The sequence below is a fragment of the Microtus ochrogaster genome, unplaced genomic scaffold (assembly GCF_000317375.1).
Source record: "Microtus ochrogaster isolate Prairie Vole_2 unplaced genomic scaffold, MicOch1.0 UNK32, whole genome shotgun sequence".
In the NCBI taxonomy this organism is placed as follows: domain Eukaryota; kingdom Metazoa; phylum Chordata; class Mammalia; order Rodentia; family Cricetidae; genus Microtus; species Microtus ochrogaster.
Window position 1 is genome coordinate 2,902,835 of NW_004949130.1, and position 15,364 is coordinate 2,918,198.

The 15,364-nt window shown below is 49.3% G+C and overlaps 1 protein-coding gene across 1 annotated transcript in view; it reads right to left on the minus strand.

Moving 5' to 3' along the window:
• Cep89 (centrosomal protein 89) overlaps positions 1–15,364 on the minus strand; it is a 40,674-nt gene that overhangs the window by 15,962 nt on the left and 9,348 nt on the right. Inside the window, exons 5-12 of the mRNA XM_013354208.1 lie at positions 13,658–13,772; positions 11,135–11,163; positions 9,037–9,079; positions 7,239–7,457; positions 6,792–6,934; positions 4,289–4,339; positions 3,710–3,793; positions 1,339–1,442 (exon numbers count right to left, since the gene is read on the minus strand). Of these exons, the coding sequence (XP_013209662.1) occupies positions 1,339–1,442; positions 3,710–3,793; positions 4,289–4,339; positions 6,792–6,934; positions 7,239–7,457; positions 9,037–9,079; positions 11,135–11,163; positions 13,658–13,772 (788 nt within the window). The remainder of the gene's footprint in view (positions 1–1,338; positions 1,443–3,709; positions 3,794–4,288; positions 4,340–6,791; positions 6,935–7,238; positions 7,458–9,036; positions 9,080–11,134; positions 11,164–13,657; positions 13,773–15,364) is intronic.

Sequence of the window (15,364 nt, forward strand, 5' to 3'; positions counted from 1 at the left end):
GCCTGAGCAGACCATGCTGCACCATGGGCAGGTCCTGCTGCCCTTGAGCAGACTGCAGCACTGTGAGCAGGCTGTGCTCATTGCACCGAGCCTGAGCTGAATGTGCTGCACCATGGGCAGACTGCAGCACTGTGAGCAGACTGCGTTGCACCATGGCAGGTCATGGCGCACCGTGAGCAGGCTGTGTGCAGGCTGCAGGGAGGGGCAGCACTGGAAACAGAGCAGGGTAGTGGTGGTTTCAGCTCTGAGCAGCCTTGGCCAGGTCTTCCTACTGGCAGGGCAACTAAGTGTCGTAGCGGCCCCAGAGGAAGGCGCTGCTTCAGAATATGAGCACAATCGGGCAGAGCAAATGAGCTTCTGGCTTGAGAACCAGAAATTAGAAAAAGTATTGCTTTATTTGCTTACCCATTTAGTTTTAGTTTTTTGCAGTGCTATGGACTGAACCCAAGGCCTGGGCTGAGAACAAAGAGCTCACCACTGAGGTATAGACCCAGGGTCCTGTTTAAATGTGTTTCCTTGTTTTGTTTGTTTGGAGACAGGGCCTCACTATGTAGCCTTGGCTGACCTGGAACTCCCTAAGTAGACCAGACTGGCCTCCAACTCACAGAAATCCTCCTGCCTCTGTTTGAGTAACTGGGATTAAAGGTTGCACCATCCCACACCTGGCCAAAGGAATAATAGTAGTAGTAATAATAATAACTATCACTAAAATACTAATTTAGAGCTAGGTGTGCTGGCACGTGACTGCCAGCCGAGCACTTGGAAAGACTACAGAGGTCAAGGCTAATTAGAGCTCCCTGTGTGACCTCTCTCCTGATTGCGGAGTTTCCCCTTCAAAAGTCTGCCTCTTCCCTGGGTTCGGGACTGCACTTCCCTCACCCACTGCGTAGGTGGAGGTGTGGTCCAAACTGAATACTATTAAAAACCCTCATGTAATCTGCATCGGAATCCAGCTCCATGAATTCATTTGGGGACCAGAAACTTGCGCATAACAGTTGTAAACAAATAAAAACATCACACACCATAACATAACATGACCTGACTGTGAATGCATGCAGTGGACATGAATTATTTTTCTTGTTCTAATTCTGTCATGGACTTTCTGGCTTTGGAGGGTGGACATCTGCATAAAATACACTGGATCTGGAAAGGGTAAAACTGTAACTGTGTAGCTACAAGCATCCGTCCCGAATGTCTATTCTAACTGTACAGAGGCTCACTGAGTTGTATGGGCTTTGGGTAAAGCGCTTAATTTTTAAAAAACAAATTGCATTTATGCATTCAGTGACATCACAAAGCCTGTCCCTACTGTGTTGTAAGTTAGCAAATACCACTTGCCATTCCTCGCTGGTAACGGGGCTACTCTTATTTAACTGCTGGTGCAATCCTTCATTTTCCTTCACCACTTCCTGGACTCGCATCCTAAAGGTTTTCATTTCCTCCTGAAATGAAACGCATGGAAACCGTCACCCACATGAACACATTCAGTATCAGCTAGGATGCTGCTGCTTGGGGAAATCAAAGGTGACGGCCATTGCAATGGCCGAGTCATGCTCTAGCTCCAAGTTTAGCCTCCAGGTTCTAGAGCCCCTCCCTGGGCTCAGGAGCACAGCTTCCTGGGAGAACAGCCAAGTCACCGACACACAGGGCAGAACTTGGGTGTTAAGGGGTCGACCACTAACCTGAAGCCACTTTGCTGTAACTGACAAACAACTGGAGACTTTAAAGGAAGGGCTCAGAAGAAAAAAACAAAAAAACCAAAACAACCAGAGACTGGTTTTCTTTGTTTAGACTTTAGAGGGTAAATTGGAGTATTTGTTTTGTTTTGGTTTGGTTTTTCAAGACAGGGTTTCTCTGTGAAGTCCCGGCTGTCCTAGAACTCACTCTGTAGGTAAATTGGAGTTTTTATATAAAAGGAACTTTTGGTCCTAGATTAAAGCCTGTGAACAGGTAAGGGTGTTAGTGCAGAGGTCTCCTAACCTTGTCCTGTGCAGAGCACAGACAGCCCCCAACTCAGAGGGAGCAGCCTGCTCAGCCCGACACCCTGACATAGGCAACATGGGCAGATTTGGGTTCCTGACCCGGGTCTCACTGTGGTGTCCCAGCTGACATGCGGTGTCTTGTGCAGACTTGGTGGGGACCTTGGGTGTCGTGAAATAGTCTCTTGCCGACCGACCCTACGGTACTGAATGAACCCAGGGCACTGTGCAGGCAGGGGCTACAAAGGCAACATTGTTGAGATGCTCCCTCCCCTCACCTTCAGCCAGAACACTCAATTGCGGCTGGCAGTCCACACGGCTCTTTATGTATATATTGTAAGTGTCTTGTCAAACTGAAGCCATCGGGTCAGCTGTTAGTTTTTTGGTTTTTTTTAAGATTTATTTATTTATTTATTTATTTATTATGTGTTCAACATTCCTTCCATGTATGCTTGTATGCCAGAAAAGGGCACCAGATCTCAGTACAGATGGCTGTGAGCCACCATGTGGTTGCTGGGAATTGAACTCAGGACCTCTGGAAGAGCAGTCAGTGCTCTTAACCTCTGAGCCATCTCTCCAGCCCCAGTTGTTAGTTTTTACTGAGTTTTATGAGAACACGGTCCCACCCGTCATTAGCATGCCATCCAGGGCTGCTGTCATGCTACAAAAGCCCACAAAGTCGGCAATATTTATTAATTGGGTCTTTATAAGCCGGGCGATGGTGGCGCACGCCTTTAATCCCAGCACTCGGGAGGCAGAGGCAGGCGGATCTCTGTGAGTTCGAGACCAGTCTGGTCTACAGAGCTAGTTCCAGGACAGGCTCCAAAGCCACAGAGAAACCCTGTCTCGAAAAACCAAAAAAAAAAAAATAGTAATTAGGTCTTTATAGAAAATATGAGATGACCCCTTATTTAAAAAGAACACCTAAATGGAAATTTTATGATTGATTTTTGGTTAGTGAACAAAAGACAATGCTCTTAAAAATCCAACGTTCAGTGGTATGTCATGGGTATTCATGGGATGGGGCAGGTAATGGAGGCATGACTGAAGACCAGGCTGTTGGGCTCTGTCCCAATCGGGACTCCTTAGAGACCAACTCTTCTCTCCCGGGATCCTGCCAATACTTGGCCTCAGAGTGAAGACCTCAGAAGTGTGAGGCACAGAAGGGCCCAGGGGGGTTGATGACGCCCAGACCTGGTCTCCTTATAGTTGGAATGGCTGCTATTCTCAGGAAATAGTGAGCAAACAGAAATGGACAAATTCTTGTTTTTAATACTGCCAAGCAACTCGATCATGATGCGCCTCTGGGGTTGGTGCTTCCTGCGACCCAGGAGTGTTAGGATTCCCTAAAACACCCTGAGCATGGTCTCCCTTTGCCCAGCGTCTGCTCTAACACTGGCGTCCATAAGCTCAGAGTCACAGGTGATGTACCACCCTGCTCCTCCTCTGCCTCCCAGGATCTCCACACGCAGGGGACTGCCTGTCGTCGGACCACAGCTTCCCAAAGCCACTGCATCCCGCCATCTCTCCTAGCACCGCCCACCCCTCCAGCTCTGCCCAACATGCCTTCCTTCCTTCTCTGCCTCTTTCCCTCCAGCCATCCTACCACGCTCCTTCCCTCAACAGACACCGGAGTACACACCACATTGGCACGTTTCCCTTCGAGCTGTTTCTGCAGTCTGAATGGTTCTATCTGAAACGGTTTGTCTCGGGGACACCCGCCGACCTACCTCCAGCGTGGTGATGAGCACGTCCTTCTCTTTCATTCTGTCTTCATAAGCCAGCAGCAGCGGTGAGAGGTACCTTATATCCAGCTGTGGACGGAGGAATGAAGTAAAGGCTGATTAGCATTACTACTTCTTACACTGCAACACAACCGTTTGGTTGTGCTGTTTTGGTTCTTTTGTTTGTTATTTTAAGATAGGGTTTCTCTATGTAGCCCTAGCTGTGCTGGATTTTTTCCTGTGGACCAGGCTGGCCTTGAACTCAGAAATACACCTGCCTCTGCCTCTCTAGTGGCGACACTACGACCCGGCTCATCATGGATTTTTGTTTGTTTGTTTGTTTTTTGTTTTTCAAGACAGGGTTTCATCGAAGCAATGGTGCCAGTCCTGGAATTTGTTCTGTAGACCAGGCAGAACTCACAGAGATCTGCCTGCTTCTGCCTCCCAAGTGCTGGGATGCAAGGCATGCGCCACCACCACCCGGCTTCATCATGTTTTTAGAATAGGAAGAAAACACACTAATTCTGAAATGGTTCTTAGTAGAGCCAGAGACTATGGGCCTGAGAGTAAATAACTTTCGCTTACCAACCAGGGGGGTATAGGGCCCTTTGATGGGAGGCCTTCGATGCGGGAACTCTGAAAACAAAGCATACATGGAAGACATGATCAAGCTGTTCCTGAAGTCAAGTGGGAGACAGACATTCTTAGTCTAGAACAGACACCATCCTTCTCTGCTTGTGTGCATGTGTGTGCATACACACGGGGAGTGTTTGAGAGCAACACTCTAGTCCCTGAAATACAGCAACAAGTTACCTAAGAACAAACATTCATTCAGTTAACAGTTCTATATAAAACTTAGGAACTAACACAGACATACAACACCGTTTCAACATTCAGACTACTCTAGATTTCAAGTTTCCACATGAAGAGAAAGGAAGGATGGGAAGAAGAAAGAAGGGAGGAAGGAAGGACAAAGGAAAAAAGGAGTGGAAGAGGGAGGGAGGGAGGGAGGGAAAAGACACATTCTTCTTAGGCTTCTTCATGTATACCCGTGCATGAGCACCTACCTACAAACACACACGCACACACATGCGTGCATACACATACACACACACACACACGACTGTACACATGTTCCCCTTTCCCATAATAAGCAAAAGGGAGCTCACATCTGGAGAGAGGGACTAGGAAAAATGCCATAGAAAATGTGGCCTTTGCATGGGTCACATGAAAGTGTATGGAGTGGGGGATGCAAGGGGCAACAACAGGAGTGGCAGCGAGCTGTCCCTGGGCCCACTTGCTCTGCCCCACCCACAGCCTACAGAAGACATGGTAAGGCGATGTGTTTTGGATCATGTGAACTCCCCCAGCTTAACTTTGTTATTAAAACGTTCACACTTGGAGCTGGTGTGATGGTGCATGCCTATAATCCCAGCACTTGGGAAGCTGAGGTAGGAGGCTCCTGCTGCAACTGAGGCCAACCTGAGCTACATAGTGAGTCCCTGCCTGGGCTGCAGTCTGAGACCCTTCCTTAGAAAGAAAGAAATAACACTGGAGTTAGTAGAGTGCCTGCCTAGCCATACAAGAACCAGGGTTCAATTACCAGCAGCACTAAAAAGGAGACAGTAGTATCATGCAAAATGAAAGAAATCAGTCACAACAAAAGGCTACGAATAATGCAATTCACATTTCTGTGAACTGTTCAAAGTAGGCAAATCCCCAGAATCAGGATGTAAACCAGTGAAGGAGAGGGAATGGCCCCGTGCTTTGGGTTCCTGCTGTCTGTGGTTTGAGTCTGGACTGCTGCCACAGCTCAGGCCCGAGTACTTGGTCACAATCTGACGGAGCTGTCTGTGGAGGCTGAAGAACTGTAGGAGGTGGGACCCCGCCAACAAGACATGGGGTCAGGGACAGGCCTGGAGCATGGCAGAGTAGCCCCGCTGCCAGTCTGCCTCTCCATTTCCTGACCTGCAGGGATGTAACAAGTCTTGCTGTGCTTCAGCAGCAGCCTCCCCTGCCAAGGTGGCTGCCACTCCTGAACCAGGAGCCAGTATAGACCTGTGCCCCTCGTCAGGGTGGGCTGGAGCTCCTGAACCGTGAGACAGTATAGACCTGTGCCCCTCGCCATGGTGGGCTGGAGCCCCTAAACCGTGAGACAGTATAGACCTGTGCCCCCTCGCCACGGTGGGCTGCAGCCCCTGAACCATGACCCAGTATAGACCTCTGCCCCCTTGAGTTGTTCCTATCAGATACCCGCTGTAGCCATGAGGGAGAAACTAATATTTTGTGGCATTTTTGATGGAATAGCTAATTATGCCCCCAGCAGCAGGTGGATCTCTATGAGTTCAAAGCCAGCCTGGTCTATAGAGCAAGTTCCAGGACAGCCAGGGCTAGACAGAGAAAGCCTGTCTCAAACAAAAAACAAAAAAACAAGCCAACGAAAATGTTTTTCTTTAAAGCTTACTTTTATTTTAAATTACGTGTGCCCATGTATATGTGTGCGTGAGTGCAGTGCTCTCAAGAGGCCCAAAGAGGCTGTCGAAACCTACAGCTGGAGTTACAGGCTGCTGTGAACTACCCGATGTGGGTGCTGGGAACTGAACCACACCAGGAAGTGTTCTTAACTGTGAGCCATCTCTCCAGACCCCTCTTTTCTTTTCCTTAAAGGCAATGTCTCAACGTGTAGTTCAGACAACCCTTGAACTCAGTATGTAGCCCCAGGGCGGGCCTCAAGCTCCAGAATAAATACTGGGTGACAGGCTGTGCGCGCACGTGCGTGCATGCGTGCGTGCATGTGCGCGTGCGTGCGTGCGTGCGTGCGTGCGCGTGTGTGTGTGTGTGTGTGTGTGTGTGTGTGTGCATGCACGCCAGGCACTCTCAAATAAGTTTTCTTTTTTTCCAAGACAGGGTTTCTCTGTGTAGCCTGGCTGTCCTGGAACTCTTTCTGTAGACCAGGCTGGCCTCAAACTCACAGACATCCGCCTGCCTCTGTGTCCCATGTGCTGGGATTAAAGGCATGAGTTCCCAAGAAGCTCTCAAGAACCAGAGATCCATTCAACAGTAAAGGCTAAAGTCAAACAAACATTACCTCCTCCTCAGACAAATGCCTGAATTTTGTTTGGTAGCGGCTGAGCTCTACGTTCAAACGATGAACGATCATCTTCAAGCCCTCGTTTTCATCCACCAGGTCTTGGCCTTGCTTCCTTAGGCAAAGTAATTCAGGTGTGACCACTGAAAAACATCAACTTCATATCACACTAGAGTCAATCATATCAAAGTCACCAAGATTTTATATAAACTACTAGTCGGTCTTTTTGTTCCCTGGTAATGAACTGTACATAAATATATATAACTTATATGTATATGGATAACTTATATATATAAGCTACAGCAGATAAAATCAAAATTCAATAAGCATAAGGGTACTAATGAAGGGTCTTAAATATTACAACATAAATATCCATGCATATCGATATACAACAGGAAGTAGATTCTCCAATTGCCGGTCCCCTAGTAATGACGTCCCGGGCCGCACCTTCCTGAGAGGATGTCTTTTCTGCCTCTTTCAGCTTCCTGTTGTCTTTCTCCACCCTCTTCAGCCTCAGCTCTAGGTCCTTCATTGCTTGTCTCGTCGCACTCAGTTCAAGGCTGAGAGATTGGTTTGCGGCGTGTAGATGCATGGTTTCTTCTTTTAATTCCTCAAACTTTTCTTTGGTTAGTTCTGTGTATCTCTGATGTACTCTAGCGGCTCCATCTGCAGGGTAAACAAACATAACGGAAGTGAGCACTGCACATTAAAACACTTGACACTTTACTCCAAAGCCACGTAAGCAACTAGGTCACATTAGGCCTGGGGCCCTGTCCCTGGTGTCTGAGAAGTCGGGTGCCCAGGGGAAGGTACAGAGGGTAGCAGGAAGGGAGGAGGCGGGGCCAGAGGAGGCAGGGAGGAACCTCTACCCTGCAGGCTTAGCATCCTTTGGACTATCAGGTAATCCTCTGGGCAGTGACGCACTGGCCCACACCACTGCAGAGGCTAATGATGCTTTCAGACAGCATCTGGGCCAATGGCAGGGGTTTCCTGGCTCTGCCGCTAGCCCACCTGCTCAGAGCATCTGGTAAAGGCCTTGATTTATGGCAGCACTCAGTGACTATTAAGTTCATATAACTGCTTCCCTACTGGAGAATGTCAACCCATGTTCTCAGGCCTGGGTCACTCATGGCTCAGAATAAATTACCTCTTATCCCCTGTGAGAAGAGAGCTCAGTTTCCTTAGCCCCGCAGGTCCTGTGTGTTGTGCATCAGGCAAAGGCCCACTACATGAGGTAGTTACTGCTTGGTAGGGGCGGGGCCTGATGCTAAAGAGACCGTGTGTCCCTCACTTTGGCTATCAGACCATGCAAGCAATGGACCCTAGTGACTGGGAAACCCCAGCAGGAATCTCAGGCTGGGAGAAGGGCAAGGCTGAAGGGTGATGCAGCCAGGGAGGAGCCAGACTTTTCCCACGCAGCTGGAGATCACTAACTCTGGCCTCTACCGAAAACCCAGCTGTGCTTGTGTTTTGCAGGATTGCCACTGGAATTCCTTGTCTTTCCCTAAAGTGGCCATATTGAATACGTCTTTTTGTTTCCCTGAATTTGGCTCTTGTTAATTTTATAATCATCGCGTGCACATGATGTGAGCATGCTTGGTGTGAACACACAGGTGCCAGTGTGCATGTGAAGGTTTGAGGCTCCTACTTGGAGCATCTTCCAAATCTGTATGATGAACACCCGAAATCCAGACGGCTGCGCAATGGACCACTCTCAGTGGAGAAAGAGCCTATGAGCCGGTTGGTAGTCAGGGAGCCAGTATTGTCTCAGAACACAACCAAAGTCCCCAAGAAAGAGCAATAATGTAGTCAATCCAAATAAGACAAAAGAGTGCTTTCAGATGAGTGATGGGAGACAGAACAGCCCCAAACCACAAATCTACTCTGCAAGCGGCTGCTTCCCGGACTGCACAGGTCAGCCTCGCAGAGAGGCAGGCCTCAAGAAGAGCCCTTGTTTGTACTCACCAACACCCAGACCTCCAGCACACCCCACAGGGTCACCTCTCACACAAGGACTCCAACCCGTCCTATGGGCCCACCGTCACCCCAGGTCCTGAGCTCTCCCACAGGCCCACCCTGTGCCCAACTAATATTCAGTGACTAACATCTTCCTCGAACCTAACCACAGGGGCAGACGGATGCAGAGCCTTCAGGGGAGTTGCAAACTTTCCTCAGATGAGACTATCCTGGGTACCCTGCAGACACTAAGCATGGCCCCTTGCAGTGAACTCCAAAAAGCCAGTACCTGGAGAGGGAGGAGGTTTTTCACGCAACGGCACTTTCTCATCCTAAGGAAGAAAGGGCAGAGGATGAGACGGTGTGAGCATCTCCCACAGTGGACTGGTGCTGAGTGAGGCCAAACATTCAGGAGCAGCCTCTCCTGGTGGGCTCTTGGCTGTCTTTCCGGCTGTCTTTCCGTCTTGGTGCAGGTACTCAGTGACACGCTGTGAGTGCAGGGCCTTGGCGGGGACCCACTGACTGTAGCACAGCTGAGCTCTGACTGCTGGGAAAACAGTCACACTTGCCTCTCAATCTGGAAACTGAGAAGCAAGAGAAGGCTGGGAGCTGCCAGTAGCTTTCCCACTACATGTGGAGGCCGGGCTGAGATTTTAGTTCCCGCTGGAAAGCGGGTAAGGTTGTAAGTCTGAGAATCAGAGTGAGCTTTTGTCCTATTATCTGAGACAGGAGCTGCGCTTTAGCTTGTGACCCATGAACTCATGAAGCTCCCGCTGGGATGAAGCCCAGCTGCTGGGGTTACAGTATGACCCACATCCGGTGGAAAAGGATGAACTTTTACATCCCTAAATCTAGAGACTTCAGCGGGGACTTATTTCCATGCTTCCCACTTGGTTATTAAATTGCCCACCATTGTAGAAATTACAGACGCGATTTCTTACTCTTCCTAAGTGGTCTCCGTTACTAGACTTTGGAAGAGGGGCAGTCCCTCCTGTTTAAAGCGTATCAGGTAAGGGCCAAGTGTCAGGTTCAAAGGAACCGCCACTTCCCCAAATTCTGGTGCTTAGACTAAAGCCAGCATTCCTCAGGAACTCAGAGCAGTCCGCTCTGTCCCCAGAGGGGACACTTGGCTATCTGTGGTGCCTATTAGCATAGCAAAGCGCAGGCCTGGCTGCAAGCACCCTCAGTGCCACAAGCACCTAGCTCTTCTCACCTCCTCCTCTACCTTGAACTTCCTCCAGCTCAGGGGCTCCCCTCCCCCCAGCTACTCACCTCTCCTTAAAACCCTGCTACTTCAGCTAGGCCCCAGCTTGGTCTATTTCAGCTAGGCCCTGTCTTGGTCTCACGCTCAGCCTCCTCTCTTGCTCCTCTCTTTGTCTCTATCTCCTGCTCTTCCCCCACTTCTTTCCCTCACTTCTCTCATGGCCAAGTCCAGTCTGCTGGCCATGTTCAATCCACTGCTTTCTCTCCTGCTCTGGACTCTTCCGGATGCCTCTGGCTGTTCTTTCCTGTCTACAATAAAAGTTTTCCCCTTAGCCACGCCATGGGGCAGTCATGTCGATGGTTTATCCACTAGGGATGTAGCTCACACATAACACACTTGCCTAGCAAGCACAGGGCACTCGGTTCAAACCCAAGTACCTCAAAATATCAGTGTGCCCGAGTGTGTGTGTGTTTACGCACGATGTGATGTTAAAATCCAGGCTCCACAGCAGCCCACTCTCACACATACTAACAGGGACCCTACAGAGACACTGTCTACCCGAGTCCCTAGCAGCACCCTAGGGCCAGGATTTCTCACCTGGGAAGTGAGTTTACATCCAAGTGGGTATGTACCCACTCCACTCCCTGCCTCCTGCCTGGGGATGAGAGAGCCTGGCTGCAGGCTTGTGCTTTGGCCCTTCCTCCATCCTTAGACTGCCTTGAAAAGGAGACCCCACTTTTGCTGTCTCTCTCTTGTGCTTAGGCCTGAACCCTCCTTGGAGCTCCCTTGTCTCTGTCTGTCTGTCCATGGCAGTAGCGTTTCTACTCACCCCCTACTCTCCCCTACGCCATCTCAAGCGTCCCTCCTGAGCCAGTCCCCTCTGAAACCTCCCCACAGAGGGGTTAGCCAATGAAGCATGCAGCAGGAAAGAGTTCTTACAAGATCTTCTCACACAGCGTGCTATTACGACGAAATAAAAGACCATGCACCAGGATTAAGTTGGTTTCTATCCAAGGACACAAACGAAATTGAACATGTACAAATCAGGAAATGGAATCACAGCACAGAGTTAGGGACAGAAGTCACATAGTTAAATATATATATATATATATATATATATATATGACAATGATAGCGCAAAGTCTAATTTTTTAAAGTAGGAATTCTTGAAAAATAAGCTTACCTCTAGGTTCAGAACAGAGCATTTACCATCTGATTTAAAAAGAAAAAATAGAAAGTTTTAGAAGCCAAAAAAAAAAAAATTTGACACACTAGAAGAGTATACTCATAAACCTAGCTACTCACCTTGTCCACAAGCATAGAACAAGGTCCCCACAAGTTCGTGGTGAGCAGGTCCCAGGACAAGGCAGGGGCCTGACCTTGACTGGGCTATCTCTCTGCCCTCTTCATTCCTTAGTTCCTGCAGTGGCTCCCACGGTCTCAGAACCACAGTCAAACCCCTCAGGGAGTTCAAGACCCTTAGCCTCCCACAGTGACCTTCCCTACCTCCCCAGTCATGGTTTTCTGCTGCCAGCCAAAGACAGCCAACGCCTGACTCCACTCTGCTCCTCACAGCTACAGAAGCACACAAATTAAGTCATAAAAACAGCAAACTATCTCAGCGATACAGATGGAAACAGATCTGTCAGGACCTCCTTGTTGGGTGGTAACTGCGGTGCCCTAGGAAGAGGGACGGCCTCCACCCACCTGGCTGACAGTTTTCTCTAGGGGCAAGCTTGGAACCTAGGCTGCTCCTAACTTCCTACCAGGGATCTGAAGAGGATAAATAAGGTACTGAACCGCGAACTCTGAAAAACAGCAAACAACAACAAAACAAACCCTTTACAGGCTCAGAAAATCAGCTAAGAAGCTTTAATGCACATAGCATTTTAAATCTACTTCCCAACTCGATAAAATTCCTGGCAGTTGAACCATCATCACTGACTTTAACAGCTCAGTTCTGTTATTTTTAAGATGGGGTCTCATGTAGCCCAGGCTGACTCTGAACACTCTATGGAGCCAAAGATGACCCTCGATTCCAGTCTTGCCTCTACTTCCCAGATGCTGGGATTCCAGGTGCCACTGCACACAGCACTAACTCAGGGTGTCACACATCCTAGGCAGGCATCTACCAACTGGGTTGCAGCCCCAGCTCCATTAGCAATGGTTTTGAACCAGTTGTTTCAGTCAAATGTCGTGGGGCAGCCCAGACCACCTGCGTGCGTCTGGCACATGGCAACATCCAGCCCTGTCTCCGAGTACAGCTTTGTCTCCCGGCAACTTTCTCTACTGGCAGGGGCCACTACCCTCCTTCTCCTGGTCTTTGTGTCACTGAGCTACCTGCCCTGGCATGCTGGCCACCTCCTTTACAGCTTAAACATGAGGGGATGAGCCCACAGATGCCATCTCTGCCACATGGGCAGTGTTGAATTTTTTATTATTACATTTATTTATGCGTATGTGTGTGCTTGTGTGTATGTGTGTACATGTGTGTACACACGCTCTCAAATCCTCATGCAAGGGGGCTGGAGAGATGGCTCAGAGGTTAAGAGCACTGACCGCTCTTCTGGAGGTCCTGAGTTCAATTCCCAGCAACCCACATGGTGGCTCACAACCATCTGTAATGAGATCTGGCTGCCCTCTTCTGGCCTGCAGGCATACATGGAGGCTGAACACTGTGTACATAATAAATAAATAAATCTTTAAAAAAAAAATCCTCATGCAAGTGCCTTTAACCACTGAGCCATCTTGCTGGCCCCTAAAGACATTTATGATGAGCAAATGGCTAAAGAACTATAATAAGAAAAAAGGCTGTTTTTGTTTGCTTGCTTGTTTTGTTTGTTTCAGTGCATGGGATGGATCCCAGAGTCTGCGGGGACACTCCCAGCAACATCTAGAGTTAGGGACATTTTTCAGTTGGTTTTTCAGTTGGTCTGGATTTGGTGTCCTAAAATATTGCCTCAGATCTTTCCGCCCTTCCCAATTAAAGCTGGAGATTAGAGATAGAAGGTTCTGGCTAGAGCTAGAAGCCCAGTGGTTCCAGATGCTGGGGAGAAGGGGTAGGGGCTCATATGCCTTCTGCTTTATCGCATGCCCAAAATGAGCACAAGGAGAAGCTTACAGGGCAATTCCTGTACTTACTCAGAGGAAAAAGGATCTCTATTTTTCCTTAGGCATAAACTTTTCCAAAAAAGAATGGAATGATGAATTAAAACACAATTTCCTTCATCTCAAGTTCACTTTGGTAGCAATGTCTTACACAGGAGGTTCACCTGGCTCTGTAGAACAGACAAATGGGTTTGTTTCCCATTTCCTTCTGTCTGTGTCAGAAGAATCCTAGCTGGACACAGCTTTGGCTGTTCTGTCTGGGACAGGGCGACACTATGCAGCCAGGCTGAGCTTGACCCCCACCCCCACCCCGGCCCCGCCTCCGCACCTAACTGCTGTCTTCTAATTCAATGCTTCTCAGATCTCACATATACAGCCAGGGCCTGAGCTGGGCATCCTCTGCCCCAGACAAAGTGGACAACAAGGGCTCTAAGTGGGCATCTGCTATGGTCAAGGCGACCTTGCACCCGGGCAATCACTCACTCAGCGAGAATAAACTGCAAGGACTTTTCTGGTTAGAATCAGAGCCACAGTCTGGAGGTGTGACGACACAGGAACTGGTAACCGAAACTACCCTCACATTTAATTCTGTCCTTACCTTTGTGTTGAAGGTGTTGTGGAGAGGCAGCAGCGGAGGAGGAGGAGGAGGAGTCTGAGAGCCCATCCTGCTCAGAAGCAGCATTGTCTCTCGCCATCTTTTGTGACGACAGCACCTTTTGGTTACAAGAGAGGAACAAACACATGGTGCATGTCAGCTGTGTCCATCCTCCTAGCGACTCATCTGTCCCACACTACACACCCTCGCAGCTGCCACACCAGGGCTGCCACACTGAACAGGGCTGCACGTGCCGGTGCACAGACCCTTGGAAAAAGCTTGGCAAAAAGTCGATGGCATGTAAGATATATTTAGGCTGTGGGGACCTTCATATCCTGTATTTCCTAGGTGGCTTCATTCCACATTCCTGCAGGGACCAGCTCAGGAAAGGGACAGCACCCAATGGAATGGCACCCAGCCCAGGTGCTGTGTTATAAAAGCCCATGTGCGACAAGAAGTGCTGGACATCCTGGGAGAAACTTCACTGGGCCACTTCTAGGGCTGTCCATCAGGATCACTGTGTGACACCACAGTCAGTGTCGTTTCCTGACGAAATGGGATTGCCGCTCCACTGTCTGATGACCTCATATAGAACCGCACATGGTGGCGGGTAACGAAGCATTCCTTTGAGGCATTCCCACTCGTGGGGCTGTGGAGGGCAGGGCCTCAGGGCAGCAGTAGGCCAAGAGGAGGAGCAGTAAAGCCCGCCCTGTGGGCACCTAGGACCCAGCCCTTCAGGTGCACTCAAACACTTGCTTGGGATCAGTGTGGCCCAGCTGTGCTGTGCTGGAGGCCATGGGAAGGATGCCTCTGTAGCTGGCAGGACGTTGGGAGGAGCCACCAGCAAGGTGATCATAGGAATGGATCTCAGAGTCAAGAGCTAAGGTCACTGGAGCTACAGGCTCTGGGCACATGGTTTCTAAGGTGGCCTGGTTCAGGGGGAGCGGTCAACAGAGCTCCTAACGTACTGGTTAGCTCAGAGGAGAAACGAAGGGACCTGCTGCTTATCATCTCCCAGCTTTGAAGGACACATCAAACTACTCACTGTTACTGGAGTGTGGAATTGATAAGAAAATGCCAATGGCACCAATTACGACACCCTACACGGGAGACTGTCTGGCAGTATCTGCCAGTTCTACGACGGATCACATACACACCTCTGTCTGACAGCACACACATCGTGCCCCACACACTCATGGGATGCAGACACACATGCACAGCAGAGAACACGTCAGTGCATGCTTCCTTCAGCACTATTAAGGGAATAAAAGTGGAAACCACCATCAGCATCAGGAATGAGAAGGGTGTGCCTACGGAGGGAAAGTTATGACAGTGCCAGGGGACCACTCACGGGGACTGGGGACATCTGAACAGAGACAGGAGAGGCTGAGACTGAGAACATGGAATGAGGAGCTGGGGGAGAGGCTCAGCAGTTGAGAGCACTGGGTGCTCCTCCCGAGGACCCAGATTTGATTCTCAGTACCCACACGGTGGCTCACGGCCATCTGTAACCCGTGATAGGGATCCAAAGAACTCTTCCTTTTTAGGCACAGCCTGTATATGGTGCGCAGACATAAATGTAGGCAAACCAACACATGTAGAAGAGGAAGTAAATCTTTATTTTAAAAAGGAAAGAAAATGTAATATATAATCATTGTTTTCCCAAAAAGTAATATGAACTCCTAGAAAGAAAGAAAGAAAGAAAGAAAG